Source organism: Mustela nivalis, assembly GCF_964662115.1.
Source record: "Mustela nivalis genome assembly, chromosome: 8".
In the NCBI taxonomy this organism is placed as follows: domain Eukaryota; kingdom Metazoa; phylum Chordata; class Mammalia; order Carnivora; family Mustelidae; genus Mustela; species Mustela nivalis.
The window spans coordinates 140,495,738-140,520,830 of NC_139027.1; the positions used below are offsets into that span (position 1 = coordinate 140,495,738).

General features: G+C 52.9%; 2 protein-coding genes across 11 annotated transcripts in view; one reads left to right on the forward strand and one right to left on the reverse strand.

Moving 5' to 3' along the window:
* Window positions 1-13,429, forward strand: part of PHACTR3 (phosphatase and actin regulator 3) — a 222,979-nt gene extending 209,550 nt beyond the window's left edge. For all 8 annotated transcript variants that reach the window (XM_082742973.1, XM_082742975.1, XM_082742977.1 and 5 more), the window contains 5 exons: window positions 4,465-4,520; window positions 8,382-8,443; window positions 9,332-9,472; window positions 10,817-10,893; window positions 12,720-13,429. In XM_082742973.1, the coding sequence (XP_082599099.1) occupies window positions 4,465-4,520; window positions 8,382-8,443; window positions 9,332-9,472; window positions 10,817-10,893; window positions 12,720-12,735 (352 nt within the window). In that variant the 3' untranslated portion in view covers window positions 12,736-13,429. The remainder of the gene's footprint in view (window positions 1-4,464; window positions 4,521-8,381; window positions 8,444-9,331; window positions 9,473-10,816; window positions 10,894-12,719) is intronic.
* An 8,751-nt stretch (window positions 13,430-22,180) lies between these two features.
* Window positions 22,181-25,093, reverse strand: part of SYCP2 (synaptonemal complex protein 2) — a gene marked incomplete at its 5' end in the record, with an annotated part of 71,634 nt that continues 68,721 nt past the window's right edge. For 2 of the 3 annotated variants that reach the window (XM_082746733.1, XM_082746734.1), the window contains 6 exons: window positions 22,181-23,003; window positions 23,917-23,973; window positions 24,070-24,148; window positions 24,239-24,297; window positions 24,536-24,635; window positions 24,714-24,808. In XM_082746733.1, the coding sequence (XP_082602859.1) occupies window positions 22,926-23,003; window positions 23,917-23,973; window positions 24,070-24,148; window positions 24,239-24,297; window positions 24,536-24,635; window positions 24,714-24,808 (468 nt within the window). In that variant the 3' untranslated portion in view covers window positions 22,181-22,925. The remainder of the gene's footprint in view (window positions 23,004-23,916; window positions 23,974-24,069; window positions 24,149-24,238; window positions 24,298-24,535; window positions 24,636-24,713; window positions 24,809-25,093) is intronic. The other variant, XM_082746732.1, reaches the window with a different exon arrangement.

Genomic DNA, 25,093 nt, shown 5'->3' on the forward strand with positions numbered 1-25,093 from the left:
TGCTGGAGGAGGGGTGAGTGAGTGTCTGACAGGGGAGGGAGGGAGTGTGTCTGATGGAGAAAGGTATGAATGAGTGATGGAGGAGAGGCTGAGTGAGTGTCTGACGGGGGAGGGAGGGAGTGTGTCTGAGGGAGGAGTGTTTCCTGGGGATCCCGATGGGCGTGGAGGCTCCCAGCAGGTTAGAGATCGCAGCCCCCGCGGTTGAGGCTGGAGGAGACCTGGGCTCAGCACACCCGATGGGCACAGTAGACACCAGTAACGGTGGTGGCCCCTGTTTGTTCCAGCTTCTTGTCTCCGAGTGTCCTCACCCCTCAGTACCCCTTAGGGTCCCTGGGGCAGGTGACAGCTGAGGACCAGAGGCTCAGGTCGGGGAGGGTGTTAACAGGAGGCAGAGCTGGGCCTCGACTTCAGCCCCTGTGCATGTGCGGTGGCCCTCGGCAGTGGCCCTCGGCGCTGGTGCGGGCGGAGCAGACATGTGACCGCCTTGTGCAGAGCCGGAGCCTCGTGGACGGTGCGACTGCGTCCCCTATTCCCGTGCGGCCACACGGGCATCTGGTCAGCCAGCTGCCCGAGGCCATGGTTGCTCACCGCCACGCACCCTCACACTTCATCTCCTCCGACCCGGGTTTCCCGGGCTCGCAGCAGAGGGTCCAGTGTGGCGCGTCTGTTTGGTATAGAGCGGGAGGGCCCCGTGGGACCAGGAGCCCAAGCTGGCGACAGGTGCTCATGGGACACGCACCCACATGTGCATGCGCTGTCCCCTGGGGTACCACGCCCTCACCTTGTCCTTGGCTGGGTGCTCCAGACCTTCACCTCCCGTTGGGGCCCCCAAGGCCTGTCGGCGCGCTCCCTGCCCCGGCCAGCGCTGGCGTCCCGGCCTCTCCTGCGTGCATAGGTGGGGACCAGGCCCAGAGATGGGCACAGCCTCTCTCTACCCTGGCACGCCTTTTCCCGCTGCCGCTCTGCCCGCGGCTCTGTAATTAGCCGCCACACTCCAGCTTTCTCCGTGGGAAGAGTCAGAAATAGACCGTGTCTTCCCCGGCGGCACCTGCTGCTCACTCGTCACTCGTCACTCCCAGGGCTGGGCTGGGGCGCGTTTCTGAATCGGGGGAGGGAGGAGCCTCCTGGAGGAGCTGGGGAAGCCTGTGGCTGGAGCACAGCCACGCCCGCCCTGAGGCCTGGCCCCCCAGCTCCTGGCCCAGCCGCCCTGGGGCTGTGTCTGCTGGTCCTGGCCACCGAGGCTCCAAAGGAAGAGCCTCCCCCGCCCTGGGGCCGCTGGGACGCACTGCGTGGGGAGGGGTCTCCACGCTCTCATCTGCGCCGGGTCTCTGCGTAGGGTCACTGTGCCGGGCCCCGGGGTGAACCTGGGCGCTAAGACCTGATCACGTTTGGTTCTCTGAGCGTTCATGGTCTTCTCTCATCGACCTCTGACAGGGGGTGGGGTCGTCGCTTCCGGAAGCCTCCCCCACATGGAGAGCAGAGCTGAGTCCCTGCTCGAGGGGACAGCACGCCGTGGTTCACAGGCTAGGCTGACAGGCACTGAGCTGGCGTTTGCCTGTTCGTCCTCTTGAGCCGATTCCTCCCCCGCCCGCCCTCGGCCCCTCGTGGGTCTGGAGCACCCGTGCTTCCTGACGGGGTCCCCGCCCTGGGGAGGCCTGTGTCTCCTTGTGGTGACTTCTGCCCGGTCCCTTCTGGGACAGCAGCCTGAAGGAGCCCAGACAGGGCTTCCAAAGGCAAATCCAATCTCGGTGCCCCCTCAAGCCACCCACCCTTGCCTGCTTCAAGCCATCATATGCCTTCTCAGACTCCTGGGGTGGCTACAGACCCCTCACCCGATGCCAGGCTGTGGCCCCGTCCAGCTGTCCTGCCCCACAGATGCTCACACTCCTCAGCCCGTCTAAGCAGCAGTTGCAGAATCCCTCCTCATCCTAGGGTCAAAGCCCAAAAGGGCACCTTCCCAGGAGCCGGCCCTGAGCAGGTCAGCCCTACCTAGGCTTCATCCTAGTGCTGTGTGGGGACAGGGTGAGCGTCTGTCCCCAAGGGAACCTGCAGGCCGTGTCCCCAGGGCCCCGCGGGTCGTCAATGCTCCCAGAACACGCCGTGAAGGAAGGTCGGCTGAAGCCAAGGCAGGTGTTCAGAATCTCATAAAGTGGGATCCTGGGTACTGGGTGGCCCTCCTGGGTAGGAGTGAGTCTAGACTGGACCTCTGGACACGCAGCCCTGCCCTCGGGGCCTCCTCCTCCCCTGTCCCTCGGGAGGTGAGTGAGATCCTCTCTCCCCGGGGAGAACCACACAGGGAGGGGTTCAGGTCCTCTGCTCTAGCCCCAGCCGCCTCTATGGGGAGGGTCGGGTGAGGGACGGCGCCCGCACATCACTCGTGGTGGGGTCCCTAATGGGTCTGTGTCCACCCAGAGGCCTGGGTCGGAACTGGCCTGGGGGCCTGCTGTTCCCTTGCCCGGGTGGCATCCAGGAGGACCCCGCAGTGCGGGGCAGGACCCGGCCCGCTTTCGGCACACGGGCCAGGGGCGTAGATCCTGGTGATGAGCCGTCGGCACTTTGGAGAGACGCAGGAACTGGGTGACAGGCCTTTCTGGGCACCCCGTCCGTGGCCGGTTGGCAGCTCCACGGCTGGGTTTTCTGGAGACATTTTTGAGAGACTACTGTGTGCCAAGCTAGCACTCTCAGACTCTCAGCGCATTACCTCATCCCGTGCTCCCGCTTCTGGGAAAGTCTGTGCTGGGTCCCATTTCGGAAGAGAAGACAGGCCTCCAGCAAGAGGAGGCCCGGGCTGGGGAGGCCTTGCTCGTGGGCATTTGGGGGCTTTTCAGGTTTGAGGAAATCTGTGGCCTCAGTCCCCAGGTGTTGCTTCAGGCGAGCTGGCTGAGCAGTTACTAGTCCCCAGGCTCTGTCTCCCTACGGACGCTCCACAACGGCCCAGAGTCGCTTCTTCCATGAAGCCTGCTGAGATCCCTCCTCCCCTCTCTACCCCTCCAGCACCCTGCACCCTCTCCCGTCTCGAGCAGTTAGGGGACAGACGCTTCGGCTAGAGAGTTGTGGTCTTCCCGTGGCTGCCTCTTCATGTGGTCTCGGAGGAAAGGGGTCCACGCGAACCCCTCCACCCCCACGGTGCCTGGTCGCTCGTTGGTCACACGCCCTGTCCTGTGTCCTCCGCAGCATAACATCCTGGAATGTCTTGTCCCTTTCGTACTGTTCGTCGGCCTTCCTCCTCAGACTGTGGGCTTTCCCTGGCGGAGGAGGCTGGTCGAGCGCCGTGTCCGGGGGCGTGGGACCGCCTGGCACAGAGCCAGCCCTCCCTGGTCCTTTGCTGAGGGAGCGAGCGAGTGGCATTGGGAAATCAGGGACCTCTCGGTGCCAGTGGCGGTGGGGGAGCCAGATCTTGTGCGTCCCACTCCCGGGGCCAGTCGGGAGCCTTCACCCCGGGGTCCCAGCCAGGCCTCGCGGGGGGCGGCTCGCGTCCCCGCAGACCTGCAGACGCGCTGTCAAAGCGGCCGCCCACGGACCCGCCGCACACAAAGCCGCCAGGCGCCGCGTGCTCGGTGGCGGAGGAGCCGCAGTGCCCGGGGACGCCCTCGGCTTTGTGCTGGGACAGGGGTTCCGAAGAGACGAGCAGGTTTGGAGGCTGCATCCTCTTCGGGGCAAATGCGGTGGCCCCAGAGTCGGGGCGTTCCCAGGCTCGGCCCTGTTGGCTCCCGCGGCTGACGGTCCGGAAGTGGGACGGCTCCTGGCTCTGACCCAAGGACAACAGTGTCGGAGTTACAGAAATAATTGGCTCTTGGCACTAATTGTGGCTAATTATGCCTCTTTCTCCTGACAAGCCTTTTCTTTATTTTATGTATTTGTTTTTGGCCGGATCCTCTGACTCTTTCAACTCGAAGCTGCTGGAAAGGCTCGTTCTCTGCCCGGGAGGGCGCGGGTGGGGTGGAGGCAGGCTGGGGCTGGAGGGGAGGAGGGAGAGGGGAGGCGGGCGGGGGCGCCCCTCCCTCCACGGCTGCCGCTCTGCTCTGCTGGGCCGGGAGGCGTGGACGAGAGGCGAGGGGCGGTGCTTGCTGTCACTCCCCGAGCCCAGGGCTGCCTGCCAGGCTGCTGAGGACAGGAGTGGGACAGGTGCCGCTGCAGGAGGCAGCAGTGGCAGTGGCCGCCCATGGTTGGCCTGGGCAGGAGGGGTTTCCTCCCACGTGGGGGGCATCCCGCCGCGGGGCTGCGATCGGCGGGGCTGAAAATGAGCCGCACACCGCGAGGGGGCAGGGGGTCCACCCCAGGAGCTCCGTGACAGAAGGCGACCTCCCTCCTGGGCAGGATCCTCCTGGATTGAGCAGCAAGAGGCTGCCCCCAGAGGTCCCCACCCCTCCTCCAGCTTTGGGGGACTCTGTCCTCGGCTGAGCCCAGGTGGACTCTGCAGGCGGCCACGATGGTGCAAAATGTAATTCTGGTGTTTTTCCGCAGACGGCTAAGCCAGAGACCGGCTGTGGAGGAGCTGGAGAGAAGAAACATCTTGAAACGTGAGTAGCCAGGGACCCCTGGCTCCTGCCCCAGGTGCGGGGGTGGGGCCGGGCTCTCCCCCTGCTGGCCCCCTCTGCAGGCTGGACGCTCCCCTGCCTGGGAAGTCCAGCTACAGAAGCAAGCCCTAAAGGAAAGTTGATGCATTCAGACATCTGCCCTTTTAAAATCGAGAGAGAAAAGCTCTCCTCCTGGCGTAAAGATATCCCTGTTTTCAAGGCTATTTAGTTAGCCCTGTAGATGTAGAGGAAATGGCTCCGCATCCTCTTTGCTTTCTGGGGTTTGGAGCGGGTTTTTCTAGGGGTCTGGGAGGGAGTCCTGATGGGTGCGGGGACAGACGGCATCAGAAACCCGAGGGCAGGAGCACATGGCCCTGAGCGGCAGCGGAGCGGCTGAGGGACCCGGAAACCCTGGGAAACTGCCCTGGGTCCCGTCTCTGCCATTCCAGGACCAGTCGGTCCTGACTCCACGTGGCCCCAGGGTTCCCTGGCAGGTGTGTGGTCACCGTGCCCACGGATAGCCCCCCCAGTACAGAGGATGCCGTTCTGCCTCGTGACCATCCTGGACGGTTTGGGGGTAAAACCCCTTCAGCAGTGGTTCTCGGAGAGTTCTGTCTCTGGCCGGCAGAGTTTAGTTTTCAAAACGTTTTCTGCAGATGGTGTTCTTGAAGGGCCTGGGTTTTTCAACTATTGTTGCTCTTTTTCCTCTTTCTGTGATGAAAGCTTCTGATACGCTCTGAGTTTGGCGTTTTATTCTGAGAGCTGTGAGCTCTCCCCAAAGTTAGGGCAGCGCCAGAGCGGACGCCTGAAAGCCAATGGGCGGCAGAGCCTACTGGTCTGGGTGCAGAGTCCCGGCTGGTCCCGGTCCCCCGTTTCCCCCCTACACCCTCTCCGGCCTGAGCGGGCGGCGGGACACAGCTCACCTAAGTGACGGGATTCCAGGGTTTTATCGTCAAACTTAAGATGCGGCCCCCCCTCTTCTGGCCATGTCTGTGGGTTTAAAGAGAAGCTTGTCCTGGGTTCCTCCTGCTTCCTCCGGTGGATGGGTGGGGACAGGGGGAGTCGGGCTCTCTCAGTGACCATGTACGAGAAGGTTGGAAAATGCTGCCGCTCATTGATAAAGCGACCTCGTCCCAGAGGCCCTGGAAAGAGCAGCCCAGGGGTCAGTGGACAGGCTGGAGCGGCAGTGGCTCCCCGTCCGTCTCGGCCCCGCTCCTGGGGGTGCCAGGTCCTTGTGCCAAGAAGCACCCCCAAGTCTATTAGTCTTGGCAGATGAGCGCCAGGGCCTCCAGAGAGGCGCAGCTGATGGCGAGCCTGGCTGCTGAGCGGGAAGCAGGCCGGCCGCGCTCCCCTTCGGTGCACGGAAGGAGCAGTGGGCTTCCTCCCCGGCAGCCGCGGCCACCCCTTCTCCACCCACAAGCCGTCCGGTGTGTGTGTAGCTCAGGAGCATCCCGGGTGTCCCGGGTGGGGTGTCTGCGAACTTCCCTGCTGGCTCCTGGTGGGGGTTATCCTGTTTGGTTCCGTGGAGCTGAGACTAGAGGAAGCACGTGTGGTCCGGTGTGGAGCAGTATCACCACCGCCCCCCGCCCCGGGCTGCAGGCCCTCCTGCTCCAGGGCCCTTCCTGCCTGTAGTTTCCCCTGGAATGCTGCCTCGTCGTGTCTGCCCTGCACGTGGGGGCTCACGAGTAACCGATCAGACCTGAAGGACCCTCAGAACTCGGTTTGGGTGTCGTGACAGGGCCCCCTTACAGGTGATGACCCCAGACCCGACGTGCCGACCTTCGGCCCGAGCTGTGCCGACTCAGGGCTTGCTTACGTGCCCGTGTTGAATCGTCACAACAGAGTCATGAGGTTTCACACCAACGTTCCCATTTTCCTGGTCAGGAAGACAATTGAAGGAGTCAGTCGTACGGCTTGTTAACAGGACTCTTGGCAAAGAGATGGAGCCCAAGTGGCCGGTTCCACGGGCCATTCGGACCCCTGCATCAGAAGCAACAGTGCATCTCTGACGATTTACAGAGGACGAGTGTGGCTTCCCAGCCGCTGGCTCAGTTTCTAGAACATCTCGGTGTGGAGGCTGTGGTCATGGATGCCTTGGTTTGTAGAAGGCACAGGGCTTTCTGGGTCGGGGACGTGAATGTCCCCAAAGCTATCACTAGGTGTTGCTCAGAGGGAACCAGTGGGTTTAGGCTTGAGGAAGGGTTTCTTGGGGGTGGCAGGGACCCAGTCCCTGCCGGCCACCTTCAAACATCCACTCTCCAAAGCACGTATGTCACTCACGTGACCTTGGTAATGACGTTGTTGGTGATTAAAGATAAAGATCTAGTTTTTTTTTTTTTAAAGATTTTATTTATTTACTTGAGAGAGAGACAGTGAGAGAGAGCATGAATGAGGAGAAGGTCAGAGGGAGAAGCAGACTCCCCATGGAGCTGGGAGTCCGATGCGGGACTCGATCCCGGGACTCCAGGATCATGACCCGAGCCGAAGGCAGTCGTCCAACCAACGGAGCCGCCCAGGCGTCCCAAGATCTAGTTTTGTTTTACCTTTTTCACAGAGAGGCTACACTTGGCCTTTGTCTGTGGCCGATTTTTTAAGAAATCTGAAGAATTAGCATCGTGGCATCACAGAAACCCCCCAGGGCTGGCCTTAGATCGGCACTTCCACATTTTTTTCTTGATCGTCATCAGCCTCCTGACGAGAGAGCTTCTTTCTCCATGTGCTTTCTCCTGGTGTGTCCCTTGGATTAGGAACCAAGAACATAAAAGGGCTTCATTTCCTTTCCTAAAACTCTCAGACGTGAGACGAGCACGATCTGTCGAACCCCCAAGCCCCGAAGTGCACACGTGTGTGGGATGTCGTCAACCCACCACCCAAGGCAGGCGAGGGCAGGCGAGGTCAAGCGCAAGCAGCAGGGCTCCCCTTCCCTGAACCAGCCCTGTTTCGAGGAGCGAGCGCTGGCCCGTGAGCCTCCCTTCCCAGGAATGGAGCTTCCTACCCCCCGGGACCCGAGGCTTTATTTAGCAACAGAGAGCGCCAGAAATAGGACATCCATTATCCTGAGTCCCAGGGCAAAGCCTGCATTTTACGCCCAGCTCTGACTTCTGCTCTATTTTTAGCCGCCGCGTGTAGGTAAGAGCGCAGCTTGCATGTTAATAGTCCCAGTCCGCCGCGCAGCCCGTGCCGCAAGCCTCGGAGGCTGCCCTCAAAGGCTGGGCTGTGTCGCTGCGCTCGCTCCCGCGGTGGGAGTCAGCCGGCTGCCTGGTATCTTTGGGTGTGAGATTCCAGGCAAGCTTATGGTGCCCGGAGCCGGGGAGGGGTGTCCCTTGTGCGTGCTGGTTGGCTGGAAGTGTGTGTATTCCTGTAAAGCGGAAGGGACTACGGCAGTGACAGCTCTGTTACGGTCCCTACTGGAGGGTCACATGCGACAGGTATTAATAGTCACGTGTGTGCACAGTTACGCTCCTGGAATGCGTGTAGGTGCCCTCTGTGCTCCGGGGCGTAAATGCACGGAGGGTGGGTGTTTGGTTGCAGGGCAGGGCAGAGGGAGGGCTGCTTCCTGCTTCTCCTGCAAGTAAATTTGCGCAGCCGAGTGTGTGTGCTGAGCCCGGACGTGGAGAAAGTCGAGGAGAAGGACTGCAAGGCGGGCAGAGTGTCCCCCGGGGCTGGTGTCCCTGTGGGGCAGTGAGACCACGGTCTGAACGTGGCTGGCCAAGTGCAGGGAGACCAGCCGTGACACAGGGAGTCCCTATGACCCTCCTCAGCCACCAGAATCGCAGGGGCTGGGAGCTGACTTCTTTACCAAAGGAGAGTCTCAGCCCGTTTTTCTTTATTTTTTTTTTTTCCTTCTGTTTTAACCTTTCACAGAGAGGAATGATCAGACAGAGCAGGAAGAAAGAAGAGAAATCAAGCAAAGATTGACAAGAAAGGTACAGTGATTTGAGTGTCTTATCCCTGGATCTTGAGGGACAGGTGACAGGTGCACTGATAGTGGGGTTGGGGGGAGGTGACGCAGGACCTCTCCTTGTCGCTTAGTGACGTCTTCCTGGACGGCAGCGAATTCACTCCCCAGATGCTGGGAGGGCAGCGCCCCGGCCCATCCCAGCGTGGCCCTCTGTGCCCGGGGGACGGGCAGGTCCGATGACATTTCTGCGGATCTCTGGGGAGCCGGACAGTGACAGGGCATCACCTTCGTTTACGGGAGATCTTCACACAGAGCCTGGGAAGAGCCTCCCTGGGTGTCCGCATGCGGTGACCTTCCGGGCTTCTTGGTTCCTCCGGCTTGTCTGGAAGATGCTGGTTGCAGAACCGTTTGACTAGCCTCGAGGGTTGGGTGTGGGGCTTGCCGGGCGGAGGTGGGTCTGGCCAGCCCGAGGTGGCAGCCCCACAGCCTGGTCCCTTCCCGAGCCCCAGCCATGTCTAAACTCAGTGTCTACGCCTCACCCGTCTCCCCCCGCCCCCCCGCGGGAGGTGGGTCTTCCCTGAGCTTGCCTCGGGGGTACCGCTCGTGGCCGCCTCTGCGCCCTCCAGACCTTTTCTTGAAGCTCGCCCGGAGGGCCCAGCGCGCCGGGGCTGCCGTGAGCTGCGGCGACCTGACGGTCCTCAGCAAGCCTCCCACGAGCCGGGGCTGCGCTGGCAGAGCCGCGGGGTCACCGTCGGGGCCGCAGTCCAGGCCTTCCCGCGGGCCCTCACAGGCGTGAGGGTTGAATGTCCCAGTTTCTGACTTTCCCGTGTCCCTGCAGACACGTGCTGTCTGTCCGAGGGCTCGAGAGCACGGGCATGGCTGCGGGCGGCTCACGGGCCTTCTCTGATTTCAGCTGAATCAGAGACCCACGGTGGACGAGCTGCGGGACAGGAAGATTCTGATCCGGTTCAGCGACTATGTGGAAGTGGCAAAAGCTCAGGACTACGACCGGCGGGCCGACAAGCCCTGGACGCGCCTGTCCGCGGCCGACAAGGTCCGGGGCCGCTGTCCCTGCTGGGTGGGGTGGGGGGGACGGCAGCCCCCCGAGGAGGGCAGTCCGCGACAGGCAGGCCGGCAGGTCTGTTCCTGGGCCAGGGGCGGGGAGGGGAGGGGTGCCACCCGCTGTGGAAATGGCGGCTGTGCTGTGCCCCAGGGGTCGGCTTCACAGAGGTGATCCGGGGCGTGGCTGTGTCTGCTGCTAGGCGACAGTTTGGTCCTTGGCAATCAATGTCTGGAGACATTTTTGGTGTCAGAAATGGGGGGCAGTGGCTGGAGCCCAGGGATGCCCCTGAGCTCCCCGTGAAGCACAGGACGGCCCCACCCAGGGTGACCCGGTCCCCAGGGTCGAGCCTGTGGTTGCTGAGAAACTGGAAGCTGGCGGGAAAGAGGCGGGGGACGGAGGTTTCAGCAGAGTCCGCTACAGCGCCACGGGGCGGAGAGACCGAGGCCCGCAGGAAGGCGTGGGCAGTGTAGACGGAGGCAGCTCTGGCCCCATCCCCACCGCTCTGGGGCGAGGTGTCTCCAGGGGCCTCCGGCGGGAAGCACGGGAACGGAGCAGGGAAGCAGCGGGACCCAGAGGCCGTGGGGAAAGCGGAGGGACCGAGTGAGTCCCAAGTCTCCCCCAGCCTCGCTGTGCCGGGTCTGGACCCCGAATCCGGCCTGTCCACCAGCACACGTCCCTCGAGCCCCAGAAAATCCTGTGGGAGGCGGGTGGTCATTTCCCCCGTGGAGGCGCTGCGGGCGGCCGGCCTGCAAGAGCTCGGAGGGCAGCGTCCTGTCCCGGGGCACACGACTCCCAGCCTCTCCCCAGCTCTCAGCTGGTCCCTGGGGGGCTCACGCTTGGGGGCGCAGGGTCCCAGGGGGCCGGGGAGGCTGGACGAGGCTGGGGACAGGCCCGACACGCTGTGGTGCTCACCTCACCCACACGTGACGATGACACTGTCCCGTGACCCAGCGGCACCGCGTGCCCAAGGCTGGAACAGCTTCCTAATGATCTCGCACAGTTCCGGGCGAGTTCACTCCAAGCCTGACTCCCCGCGTGATCTGGCTCTTCGGATGCCAGCAGGTGGCTCCACCTGGCTCAGCGTGGTGGCCGTGTGCCAAGGCAGCTGGGGGCTGTCCCCGGCCTCTCTGGGACGCAGCCATGCGCTGGCCGGGGCCTGGCTGGGGACAACGGCGACCAGGCGTCAGAGGCGGACTGCTCAGCCCAACGATGATTCTGCTTCTCTGGAAGTATCTTCCAGAACACCAGAACTCGGGGGACAGTAGGAACTACTGTCCGTCCCCCAGGCTGCTGGCGTCCTCTGTGCCTTTCGTGACGCCCGTCTCTGACCCGCAGGCGGCCATCCGTAAGGAGCTGAACGAGTACAAGAGCAACGAAATGGAGGTGCACGCGTCCAGCAAGCACTTGACAAGGTGGGCTTCTGCGCGGCGCCTCTGCTGGTGCCTGTCCCGGCTGCCTCGAAGCCGCAGAGAGGGGCAGAGCCCTGCGCGCCTGGGCGCCCCGGGGCCGGGAGCTCTGCGGAGAGCTGGAGGAGACAGGCGGCTTCGGGGCGTGCAGGGCAGTGCAGGGCGGCGCTCCTGGGTCTGCTGTGTAAGGAGCTCGTGTGCGCACCAGAGAATTGGCCTCAAAGCAGGGAACAGGACGTACCTGTAGGCCGACCGTCCCTCCCGTCGTGTCTGGACCTCTGGTGACCAAACCCGGCCCGTCTGTGCCAACCGGAGGCCACCAGGTCCCTTCCACTTACTGGTGCCTGTTTCCCTGCCTTTACAGTTGCATCATTAATACAGTATCGATCCTTCCCCAAACCCTCCAATATTTGGGTCCCTACGGCGTGCCCGGTGTCATGCCAGGTATGGAGACAGCAGTGGTGCATTAGGTAAAGGGGCCCCCGCGCCAGGGAGCCACTGTCCTGGTGGGGCATGTCGGCCGTCCTCCAGCACCGGGCTGTCTGTGTCACGGTCAATGCGGGCTCTGGACGTGCTGCCCCACAGGGGCCGCGGGTCTGCAGAGGGGGACCGAGGGGGAGGACTGGCCTCCCCGTGCTCACTGGCTGTGCGTGTGTTCTTCCCTCTGCCGCGACAAGCAATACGGTCTCACGTTCCCTCCGTCTTGAGACCGTGCTTGTGATGCTCAAGCTTCCGCCCGAAGCAGTCCCCTTGCCACATCCCCCGCGGCCTCGAGAGGCTCACGCCCCAGAGACGGAGAGAAGGGAGCCCTGAGAGCAGATTCTGCCGTCAGCTAAAATAGCGACGCCTTTCCTTTTCTGGTGTGTCCCCAAGTGGCCACCGTGGCTGCTGTTGAGTCACTCACTGTGTAGGTCAGTGTGGCTGCGGGGCAGAGCCGGCTGTGAGGGGTTCCAACTGTCCCCAGGACAGTTTCGGGGAAAATGAATTAAGGTGGGGGAGGAGGTTGCAAGAGCAGGAGAAAATGACTCCCAACGAACGGCTTAAAATTTGTTCAGGTTCCCCCCATGGCCGGCGTACATTTGAGCAAGAACGTGTCATCTTAGTTTGGATTTTCCGAAACACTCAGAAACGTTGAAGAAATCGACATTGTCCAGTAAAATATTCAAAGCTGTTTTTAATGTTTACCATGTTAAAGAGAAAGGGTGGAATTGTTACGTAGCATCGCGTGTGTTAATGTCAAAATACCGAGTACGTTTTCCCATTACACGTTATTAAACGTGGTTGACTGAGGATACACGACTTCTAAGTCCCTAATGCCTTTCCTAGATCAAGGAATTCTAAGAGTTGGCTGCAAACTTGGACATCAGGAAATGGGATTTTTATACCACATTTTAGCACTTAGTCTCCGTTTTGAAAAGCACAATAGTTTAGTCACCTGAGACTTTGTGAAACGTATCACGTTACCACAAACACGTTATTGACGTACAAAACCAAAACCAAACCATAACCCTGATTTCCAGAATTTTGCTCGGTTGACTATTACTTCTGATTGTAGCAAACCTTGGCGTCACACACTTCAGGAGCTTAGCCAACAGCCTTCAGACTGAGTTTTAGGCAGAATTCAGCAAATCATTCTTTCTGGAGTCTGGCGCAGGCCCAGGGGACTGGGGTGCTCGGAGGTCCTCCAGCACCGGAAGCGAAGCGGGCCCATCCTCGTGTCCCGGGTGGGCTCCGAGCTGCTTGTAACGGCCACGCGCTTGTTAGTGGGAGGTTTGGGCCATTTCAACTTCCAATGTGTGACCTTACGCTGTTTGCCTTTTTGTACTTCCTAGATTCCACAGGCCGTAGAGATTTTCTTCTGAGAAGAATTTGTGTTTAATTTTTGATACCAACACTGAACATTCATCAGGGAACTTTCCTGAAGCTCGGCTCTCGACTCCCTGCCGCGTCAGCGAGAGGGGCAGGACCACTGAGGCAGGTGAAGTCGGGGCTGTGCTCACCTGCAGGAGGGGAACCCAGAGGACGCCCTTCGCGCTCTGGTGTCCGCGGAGTGGGGGCTGCCGGGCCCGGGGGAGACCCCGAGTCGCTCTCCCAGAAGAAAACTGTCATTTGCCTTTGAACCCGGTTTTTCAGTTCTGCAGCGACACGGAGGCTGGGGACGCGCATGTGCCGGCGCCCCCGCCCCGGGCCTCGGACGGGGACGGGCCGCACGGCCGCGCGCAGGATTGTGTGTAAAAGACGTTTTTATTCCGGTCACTAAGTTAATTTGAGAACTCTTTAAGTTCATGTTCCACAAAATTATTGACTGTATTATACTTTTCTTTTTTTTTTTTTATATATAATGTCTAACAAAAAAATCCAGCTGCAACATTTTGATTCCTGTTAATTTTGTTCTTTAATTAAATGACTACTTATTGCAGGAAACGAACCCGGGTTTTATGTTTTCATAGAGTCGGGAGGAGAGTGGGGGTCTGTGAACTAAGTCGGGTTTTATTACTGTCGAGCCGTCAGATCCAAACACATAAAATAGAATTTCAACTTTCTGTGTGCTTTGTTTTGTAAATTCTGTTAGTACATGTGGTTTGTGCTTGAAAATCAGATCATCTTTAAATAATGATCCCAGAGGTAAGCAACAACTTGGTGGAAAATTCTACCATGGTGGAAATTGGGCCGTCTTTGAGTATTTTTAGATTCACGTATGTAGACATTATGGAAAACTCTGTTACAGGAGACAAAGGTTTAGAGGGAGTGGACGTTATAAAGAGAACATTCACCCTAGTACAAAGGCAAAACGTAATGTTGGCACAAAGAGGGAAAATTAAAAAAAAAAAATAATGTTCCCAAAAGGTATTTTTACTTGGCCTTTGAATACGTGTCCTCACAGGGGGGCCCGCCCGCCGGGTACATGGTGAGGCAGGAAGCCCGGGCGCTCGGAGCCTAATGTCAGAAGCTTGCAAACCCTGTTGCTTAAACCCCAGCCCTGTGCTGTTCACCAAGATACTTTCTCTCCAGGAAGACCATCGCTCTCTCGAAATACTGCTGTATCTTCTAAAGGAGATGACCGTCACCAACACATTCTCCGCCTCCTGTAGACGGCAGCTGCTGGCGGGGCAGGGGCAGCCCTGGGGGCAGGTGCATGTCCTCTGACGTCACTGCACACCCTACCTCATGGCTTGCTGTGACCTTCCTTGCTCATCTTTTTTAATGCCGAAGTGGGTCAGATGCCCCTAGAAACTGCCCGCCCCATGTGGCAGCGCTTTGTCCGGTCCGTCCTGGATGCTGGCAAACGGAGTGTCAGTTAGCTGAACTCTTTGAAAGAAATCCCCGTTGGGGCACGGAAATCCCAGCTCTGCCTCTCTGTGCTGTGCCGCCTTTAAACTGCTTCACTTCTCTGAGCCTCAATTTGTCTATGAAATGAGATGCTCTAAAGCTTTTCTAACTAGAAGTCAGTTCTTTAATTTTACAAGCACGTGTGTGTATGTTTCTATATTATATGCGTAATATATACCTATACTCTATTCATAACCCATATTTGTGGCCAACCTCCAGAAAACTTCAAATTTTTTTTCCTATTCTACACTATTTAAGCAGCTTCCTATTTTCTTCTATTCAGTTTAAAATATTAAGCAGGAGTCCAAATTTTGTAAAAGTGAGATTTCAATCTCCTCAACATGGAAATATGCATGGACTTACTATGAAACAAAGAAAGGAAACGGTGCTTCTGTTGGAAACCGTGCCGGCAACCAAGAAGGAAAGGATCACTACTGCTTGGAAGATGGGCCTCTGCAGAGAGGTGACTTGGCAGATGGGATGTGTGTTCAGGTGTTTTGCCCAAGCAAAGTTCCATAATTAGTGGTTAAGTAAAACTCAAGATGGAAATAAGGCACAGGAGACCCAGCAGAGGGTTTGGTTTAGTTCAGGCTTAAGGGTTCTAAGACATCATAAAACCAGAAGACGGTTTCATTGTAACCAAAAACTTTTAGCCACAGTATCTAACTTCTCTATGGTATTTTTATTAATTATAAACTATTCCTCTAAGTTGTATTTCCATAGTTCACGTTCTTAGCCAGTATCACAGAGGTCGAGAGAGCCAACTGAAGTTGGAATCGGGCGTGTTCACTCCGAAGAAGCCCACACGGAGGAAGGCTCTGACGGGTGTCCCCAGTGCCCCTCATCCCAGCTGGAGGAGCAAAATTAGGAAGCAGCTTGTAAATCTCATGGGTGATATGCAAGCTTGTGTATATGTATATAAATGCACATTTGTTCTATAAATTTGAAGAGAAAGTACATATATTTAAGAGCCTGAGGTCTTAGAAAAAACCGTTTCTGCTGCCTCCCTGCTCAGTAACAATCACAAACCAAATCACGACAGTTCACTATGGGCGTTGTCAGTGCATTGACTTCACAAATCATTTGTTCTAATTTCCACAAAACAAACTGTGATTAACTATCAGTTAATAGTTATAGTAACAATACTATTAAGTCACTGAAGGAATTCTGCTTTTAAGGAGATTAAAAGATTAAAACCATAATTGATTATTTTATGGGAGGAAATTAAATCACTTCTAGAAGTATTAAGTTTTAACCTGGCATGATAGGAGGAATAGTACATTGTAAGTCTTTGTAAAAAAAAAAAAAAAATTTAAGGATGTTGAAAGGACTTTGAAATTATATTACATAAGTAATGCTTAGGCAATTGAGATGCCCCCCCCCAAAAAAAAAACAAAAACCCCCAAACAAACAAAAACCACCCCAAACCCAAAAAAACCCCAAACCCTAACGTCAAGAAGTCCATCTTGTGGAAATACATGGTAATTACAAGTCTAAATTCTGGAGGTGAAAAGCCAAGTTTTTAGCTACGTACCCATAGTTCTTTAACAGCAACTTCAAGTCCAGAACTGTAAAATTCTAATTACATTATTAAAATTATTAGTCTTACATGCTTCTAATCTCAAACCCATTCTTTTACAGAGCGTTTTTTACAGAGTTTTTCATGTGAAAGAAACGTCCAAGATGCTCGTAAGAAACTGAACATGTTGAGACTCAAACTGAACATATGAAAATATCCCAAAACAGTGAATTACCATAAGTTAATTTCTCTTAGACAATGTTAGAATGAGCAGTGGAAAAGCTACTAGTTACAAGTTCCCACAGTTCCATGAGAACAGAATGGCATTTTATGTTAAGTAATAAAAGTAACTTCTGTTAGATCTCCTTTAAAGAAGGTGAGCAGGGAAATTCTTAAAAAAGCACATTTTCTTGACAGTAAGCCACGGTAAGAAACTCTGGATCTGGTGTACATGCTAATAATTCTTAAAGTTAAAACCATGCTTTTGTCTGCACATTATTGCTTTATGAATGCAATGTATTCCCCTTTTTCAAAGGTATGGGTGCTGCACATGCACAGGTGTGCCCCCACACGAACAGCGCCTTCCCTGCATTCCACCCGGGAACTTGGTTACAGCGGGGACTCCTGGTGTGACACAGAGCGGTCTCAGGAACGTCTAACACCTTGCTCCATTTTTACGTCCCAGCTCAGACTCATGTGCTCTTACTCCCTGCCCTGTCCTCATGACCAGTATTCTGCTTCTGTTGTCTCTTCGCAGCACTCAAGATTCCGCCCGCGCTGGCTCTAACTCTCCACCGGCTGTGTTTGGGAACTACGTAGGAATTCGGGGACAGCTACCGTGAGTGGGTCAGCTGTTAACAGGTGGGAGTGACAGGTGGCTGAAGAGCTGGCTAGAGCCACTGAGGGCTTCACACCATGTGCTGAGGTCGGAGTCAGAATTTGTCGCTGTTGACTGCCAGGTCACTGGGGCGTTAAGTGCGGAATGAAAACCACCAGCCCACTAGGACTCGGAGGGTCTGCTAGGCGTCCATGGTATTAGGATTTGGTGGCATTTACGTCCCTGTAGTAACCTCTCTTAGACCGGACTAAGTTTCTGCTTGACTATACTAATGATGCAAAATTTGTTCTCTCCCCCGTGTGTTCTTCTGAAATAGTTAGGACTTTGTAGCTCAGTTCGGTTGAGGAAGTGTGGGAAGCCTGCACCAACATGTGTTAAATTCCACCCAGGTCAGAAATACAAAGTATTGGCTAGAATGGTCATTTATTTTTAATATGCTTTAAATAGGAAAATCAAGAAGTTGTAGTTACTTCACATAATCATTAGGCTCTGCTAAGACAAAATTGATTTAAATCACCATTTTTGTTAAATAGTGAGATAAGTTGAGAAACACACTGTATAGTAAAGAAGAGAGAGATCCGATCATTAAAGGTTTGCTTCTATGCTACCTGTCTTGCCAACAACAGCCCACCAGCCCAATCTGGCCTGCCTTTTTTTTTTTTTTTTAATGGCTTGCAAGCTAAGACTGGTTCTCACATGTTTACACAAATACCTATATATATTCTCAAATTTACCTGTTGGCCCACACAGTGTAAAACATTTTCTGTATGGTTGGTCTTTTAGATAATTTGCCAACTCCGGCTCTAATTTTTCTTAAGTGTAAATAAATATAGAAAATGTTAAAAATGAATCACACAGAACAAAGTCAAGCAACTACATGTTTTTTAAATACACTTAAATTTTTTTTACATCAAATCTGTCCCAGACATCGTCTGTCCCAAATGTCAATATTCATTATAAACTCATACTGACGGTAGTCGAGTTGCATAAAATGCACATTTTGTGAGGTAAATAATAAAGGCTTTATTGACGCTAAAGGCCAGCATTTCCTTGTATGACAACACGCACTCCTCCCGCTTCCTTGTACTTAACATGGTTGCTATCACAGCAGCACAAACCAAAATCATAGTATCTAAGCTGAAATTCAAGACACTGCACCAAATAGATCTCACTCAAAACATCTGTGTTCCTGGAGAAAGCCTCTAGATATTATTTTAGAGTATTTCCATGAGCTTTTCTTGGTCTAATGTTTTTCATATTTCAAAAAAGAATTGTTTTGAGAGAGCATGGCGTTGGGGGAGAAGGGCAGAGGCAGAGGGAGAGGGAGGATCTGAAGCAGGCTCCACACAGTGTAGAGCCTGACATGGGGCTCAGTCGCACAGCCCTGGGATCCTGCCCTGAGCTAAAAAATCAAGAGTCAGACGCTTAACTGACTGAGCCACCCAGGCGTCTCTCCAAGTATGTTTTTCAAAAAGCCGAAAACTAAACATCACAAATATAACCATTAAAAATATAGTATCTTGGGTGATAAAGTCTAACATTTGACATGCCTACCCAGTTCTTCCAAGGGGCCAATAAAATGGAAAGCCATAGAATTCTTTGGGACTACATTGGTGCTGTTTTTTTTTTTTTTAAGATTTTATTTATTTATCAGAGAGGTGGGGGGAGAGAGCGAGCACAGGCAGACAGAATGGCAGGCAGAGGCAGAGGGAGAAGCAGGCTCCCTGCTGAGCAAGGAGCCCGATTCGGGACTCGATCCCAGGACGCCGGGATCATGACCTGAGCCGAAGGCAGCTGCTTAACCCACTGAGCCACCCAGGTGTCCCAGTGCTGTTGTTTTTAAAATTCAAACACTCCTCATTTTTACAAAACATGGATATACACGTTTTATGTCTTCCTAGAATAACTTTAAAAAAATTATTTAAATTAACTTAATAGGGGCGCCTGGGTGGCTCAGTGGGTTAAAGCCTCTGCCTTCGGCTCAGGTCATGGTCTCAGGGTCCTGGGACCGAGTCCCGCATCGGGCTCTCTGCTCAGCGGGGAGCCTGCTTCCTCCTCTCTCTCTGCCTGCCTCTCCATCTACTTGTGATCTCTGTCAAATAAATAAAAATCTTAAAAAAAATTAACCTAATATATTAATATATGTAGTGTTAGTTTCAGAGGTAAGTTTAGGGATTCATCAGTTGCGGACAACCCCCCCATGCTCGGCCCATCACGTGCCCTTCTTCATGCCCATCCCCCAGTCACCCCGCCCCCACTCCCTCCCCTCCGAACCATTTGGAAGGGGCTCCCTTCTTGCTTGTCTCTGTATGTAGAGCTGAGCACAGTATGTGACACAGACACTCCGGTGGTTGATTGACTAATACTTCATGATCCGTTTTAATGGAAATGCGACCATACGGGATTTGAGGGTCTGAGAGTTTCAGGCACATCTGCCCTCTTTGAATTCAGTGGATTTCCACCTAGAAACACTCCGTTTATTCCCTCATTCATTCACACTGTTGCCACCCTACTCTTCTAGGCACGTGTTTAGGTTCTGGAAATAGTGGCCTAAGTTACTATTCATAAGTGAGTAAGACACACGCGGTACCCGTTGTCATAGACTTTACAGCAGCGGGGTTTATGGGAGGGAGGAAGAAGTTTCTGGAGTGATAGGAGGATTGATAGGGCTGTGCGGGAGGATCCCTCTGAAGTACTGTTTACGTGAGACTCAAAGGACGGCATGTGCTCAGGGAAGCAGAGCCCCAGGAGCAAAGCCTCGAGGACAGGAATGCGACCGTCCAAGCACCAGGCCTGGAAGTCTGCTGAACGAGGGAGGGGCAGGAGGCGCGCGAGGACAGAGGCAGAGGCCGGCTCCCCTAGGGGCTTTCAGGCCCTGATCTAAAGGCTGGGTTTTAAATGCAGAAGACACCTCTGCACAGGTTTGGTGCGTTTGTGTTTTATTAAGTCAATTCAGGTGAGATGCCGATAGCACGGAGTTAACCGTGTTGGGACTGCCGTTTAGTGGCACCTGGTCCACTCACCAGCCACTCAGCCGCTGCTTCCGTCTGCTTCATCACAACCCAAGGAGACTCCATATCCTCGAAGTAGGCACTGCCCAGCTTCCCCTTCCCCGAGCCCCCGGCAGCCCCCAACCTGTCCCCGTGGATTTACGTATTCTGGGTGTTACCTACCCATCCAATCTGACAGTGTAACCTTTTGTGTTTAGTTTTCCACGTAGCGTGTTTGTCCACATGCATCGGCGGAACTCCTTCCTTCTTAGGGCTGCGGAACCTGCGTTTGTCTGCTTGTTGCCCATTCGAGTCGCTTCCGTGCCCGGCTGCTGGGACTTGTGCTGCTGTGGACATTCGGCTGGCGTCTGCTGAATATCTGGTTTCAGGTCTTCGCGTGGATTGCCGGGGGGTGGGACCGCTGAGTCATAGGATAATTCCACCTTTAACTCTCGGAGGAGCCACCAAACTGGTTTTCATGGGGACTGCAGTGTTTTACTGCCCCCAGAAGCCCACAGCCACCGGGTCCTGCACAACCTCACCAATACTTGTTTTCAGTCCTTTGGCGGGTGTGATGCGGCGTCTCGCTATGGTTTGTGGTTTCCAAATGACGCAGGATACTCCGTGGATGTTCGTGTGCTTGTTGGCTAATTGTACATCTCCTCTGGAGAAATGTTCATACAGGTCCTTTGCCCCTGTTCTTCCTGGGTCATTTGTCATTTTGTTGCTTAGCTATAAGAATTCTTGATATATTCTGAATACTGGATCCTAAGCAGACGCGTGACTTGCAAGCATTCTCTCCCCTTCCGTCGGTTGTCTTTTCACTTTGATGAAAGTAATCTTTACACGAAGGTTTTCTTGGTTTTTAAAGTCCACTTTACCTTTTGGGTTTTTGGTGGTGGTTTTATTTTCTTGTTGGTGGTGCTTTTGGTGTCTTACCTAAGAATCCACTGCCAAATCCAAGGTCATGAAGATTTGCTTCTATGCTTTTTCCTAGTAGTTTCATAGTTCTAACTCTTAGGTTTTTTGATCAATGTATTTTGTATATATGGTGTGAAGTAAGGGCCCAGTGTTGTTTCGCAGAGGCTAGCCAGTTGTCCAAACCATGTGTTGAGGACTGCCGTCAACACGGAGACGTCTATTACACGGAACCATATGAAATTACCTAAGGAAATGTAGATTGAGGAAAAGTAACAGACCAGGAATGAGCCCTACATTAAGAGGAAAAGGGAAGACAGGAAAGCGATAGGAAATGGAAAATACGCCAGCCGAAGTCTGGGTGAAGCGGAGTTAAGAAGACGGAGCCTGGGCCATATGGGTGGCTCAGTCAGTTACGCATCTGCCTTCATTCAGCTCAGGGCGTGATCCCAAGGGCCTGGGACGGACCCACACCGGGCTCCCTGCTTGGGAGTCTCTCTCCCTCTGCTCCTCCACCTGGCTTGTGCTCTCTAATGAATAAATAAAATCTTTAAAAAAAAAAAAAAGGTGGGAGAGTATACTTGGTAAAATTAATCACTGGTGGTTTTGATAAAAGGTAGGTTCAGTGAAATAGTAACTAGAGAAAATTCTTGCCCTATGTTCTGTGTGAAGGGGAACAGAATTACATCGGATGGGCAGCAGTCCGAGGGGAACTTGAACCAGGGGCATTCATGTGTGTGTGTGTGGTAAGTGTGGGCTATGCACACTGGGAGAGATGCAGAGACCACAGGATTCCGAGCACTAGCAGGGGGACCGTCCTTACATAAAAAGATAAATCTGCCACAGGAATATGCGAGAAATCAGAAAAGGCTAGTATTGATGCAGGGAACATGCCGGGAGAAAAGGTGAGGACAGTATGAAGCTCGGCCCAAGAATCAGGGAATGCGGCAGTGATAGTCGGTAATACTCTGGAAATGCGGTCAAGTCAGGCAGAGGTAGGACTGCTGTAAAATATGGGGTCATAAAGTTAAGTCTGATTTTAACTCTTCTCTAGTGACGTTCAGATTCCGGAATGAAGGGTGTGAGTCGGCAGAGTCAGAGAGAGGTGAGCGGGAAGAAGAGTGTGAGTGTGGACTGGAGGATGGATCACGGGTAGGGAAGGAAAGAGGGCTGAGGAGGAAGGTAACAGGACAGCCAGACGGCGGAGGAGCGAGCGGCCCAGGCTCCTCCGGGAAGCAAGCTGCAGGGGAGGAAGGTCAGGGTGAAAAGGGCGTTGGAAAGGGAGACTCAGCACGTGGCACTGACTGTTGCTGAGCAGGTCACAGCAGAGACCTAGGCTGGGCTACACACACACAGTGCAGTGTGGGAATGTGTGTGACTCCTTGTACGTGTGGCCAGACAGGAGGTAGACAGGAGTCCTAAAGCTGCACAGGACTCCATGGGGTTTCAGCTCCTGAGTGGTGGTCACTGTCAGAGCAGAACTGTCACTGTCTCCTGACGCAGAGTCCCTGCTGCCCTTCCACCAACTGAATCCCTCTGCTTGTCTATGCTAGGAAAGCCGCTTTTTCTACTGGACTTAAATACCGGTAGTATTCCCACCCTCGGCCACCCTTCTGCAGGCCAGCAGTGGGGAGTGAGGCCACTTTCTATCCTGCCTCAGATGTCTGATGGGAGCAGGATGTTTTGTTTGAGCCAATATTCATCAAATAACTTTTTATTTATAATACTATTTAAGTCACAGAGTATTTATTTCAACTTTAATATATAGTTAAAACATGTATATTTTTATGTTAGCAAGATACTATTACAATGAGTATTAGGAGCTTAAAAAGAACCAGTAAAAACAGCTGCTTGAGCTGAGCCTTCTACCTACAGCGACGACATCTCAACAGCGCGGTAAGTGGTTCGAACTGAGCCGAATGTCTGTGCTCTCCGAGCGCGCTCAGAGCACTGGCTTCCACTCAGGTAAGGGTTTTAAATCTGAGCCTTTAGACTTTCTCAGCATGCTGAATTTTTATTACATGTAGTATATTCTGAACTAGTAATACTTTTATTTGGTCCAAACTGTATTCTTTTAAAAATATTTTATATGATAAACCTTAGTTTATTAAAGAAACTAGTTTTATGAGTGTAGTTAACTCGGTAAGATTTGTGCAATGTAAATATTACCACAAAGACAAGCAAATTCTTTTTACTGTTTGGTTTCCCCAAAATTTCCCTCTCAAAGAAGAGCAGTATTCTCCAGAAGTCTCTGGAGGTTGGAGTCATGTTAAAGTGGTTCTTTCGCATCCATAAGGTGACATTTCTTTGGATTTGGAGGCTCCTACAAAAGCACTCTGGCCTGGGTGACATGTGTATTTTTCTTTTTGTAGGGCTACTCTGGTATTTCCTGTTATACACAAAAAGGAATAAGTGGATAAAACCTGTTGATAACAACTAGACATCACACACGAACATTTCTTTCATGAGCCATGAACAATGACATCAGTCCTCTGCGTACATTAAGAAGCTCCTCTTCTTGCTAGAGCCGGGGGTGGGGGGTGGGAATAAAAATCACACTTAGATTTTAAATTATCACTGGAAGACCACCAAATGGGGGGGGGCTATTACTTGGGCTTGGGCTTCTTTTTAAAACGATCCTTTTTGTAAAGATATTTTGTATCAGTGCTCATTCTATCCAATGCCTCTGCCCCCAAGGATCTGTTCCTAGCTAGCTACAGAGTTCAGGGATCATCACTGATATTCTACATCAACTGAGAAAGCCAGTCTTTAAAACCCCAAATTGTTGAATTTTTTCTCTAGACAGAATTTCATTGACCGGTCTAGTCAGTCAGCTGGTTTGCTTCAAGCTAAGGTGGCTCAGCTGCAAGCGCCTCCGCCAGTCCGGCACCATGAGCGTCTACTGAAACTGGCAAGTACGTCACACGCATCTTTGTGTGCGGGCTACATTACAGGGTCCTAAGAAGGTCTGCCATCTCCGAGTCAGCACTGAAGATGACCTGCGCCCCCCTCAGGACTGCTTTTCCCCCACAGAGCAGCTGTCGGTCTAGCAGGAAAGGCAACTACACTTCTATCCTCAAATCGAAGTAAAGGAAATCCTGTTGTCCCTGTGGCTCTGTCCTGACACACCTCCTGCAGAAGGCACAGCAGAGGTCCTCTGCAGGGCTCAGTGCTTGGACACAGGACAAAGAAATCATTCTTTGAGCTCATTTTAAAATCTGCAAACTGATATTCCTTTTTTCCTTAGGAGGGACTCATAGTAAAATACTAATAGAGGTGATTTTAGTAAGTTTGCTCCCACTATTCTAATTTAAACAATAAGAATCAATGGGCTGAAACTGTCTCTCAAACCAAAACAAAAGACAAGCCTGTGAAAGACTTGCCCCTCATTGGTGGCCGATCCACGTGAATCCCTGACCCAAGAGGGGACTCACCGTTTCCTTCAGGAGCCTGTCTTGGAGCATTTTCATGTTTTCTTTCATCGAACACATCTGTAAATACACATATCATCTATGAAATTTACTGTAAAACTTTCACAGCAAAGAGGTATTGTGAGAGATTATGTATAAACATGTAAAAGTTGGTACCTCAGATGTAAAAACAGTGTCTTCGTAATCAGTGTTGTAGAAGACATTTTTGTCCAGTGATGCTTTCAAAAGGTGAAGCCTAACGAAAGGAGTTACCTTTGCGGTTATCATTTTACACGGCATTGCGGTAATATAGCGATTATAGTTTGATTAAGGACGTCACACTAACCTCTGCTGTTCACTTTTTTGATAGGCGTTGAACTTCTGAAATGTCTTCTCCCAGAAATCCTTAATTTTAAAATACAAAAATTAACACTTGGATAATTACTATACTCCTAATTTAAACAACGTGGCTATATGCTAAGCATATTCTAGATATTACACACTCTCTTTCAGGGTTTTCCTCTTATTATCAAAGGCATTACTCAGCATAGGCTTCAGTCTATGTGTGTACATGCAATCTAAAACTATTTTCTAAAGAACAAAATTAACAGTTTTCCCAAGTGTAGCTCTTAAAAGCACAAACCACAAACTCCTTCTCCAAATCTTTTAAAGACTGTGAATCTTTTTCAAAATTTTCCAGCTCCTCTATGATGATGAATTGGAACTTGTCAAGTTTTTTGATCCTAGTAAAGAAACAAAATGAGATTATTTTTGTAAACTGTAGCATTCAGAAGTTTTCAAAAGAGGTTTTTATTACAGACCTATAGTCCTGAATCTGATGGTTCATTGTGTTCAGATGTTGTTGAGCTGTTTTCCAAGACTGCTTTGTAAAATAATCCATCACTTTCTGGCGGATCTGAAAAATACTAATATTTAACTTGAAAACTCTTTACAAAATAATCTAACCAAGACTATGTTACAAATTACAAACAAAGCCTTGATCATGCAAATGATTATGAAGAATTCAGAAAAGTGACAAACGAAAACCTAAACCCAGTGTTCATAAATAAATCCAGTGGAAGCGGCATCTGGTTCCAACAGGAAGGTTTTGACTAAGGGTTTAACTGATCACTGGTTTTGTAAAGACACCGAAGTCTACATTATTTACAAAAATGCTACTGATTATAATTCTCTTCAGGAA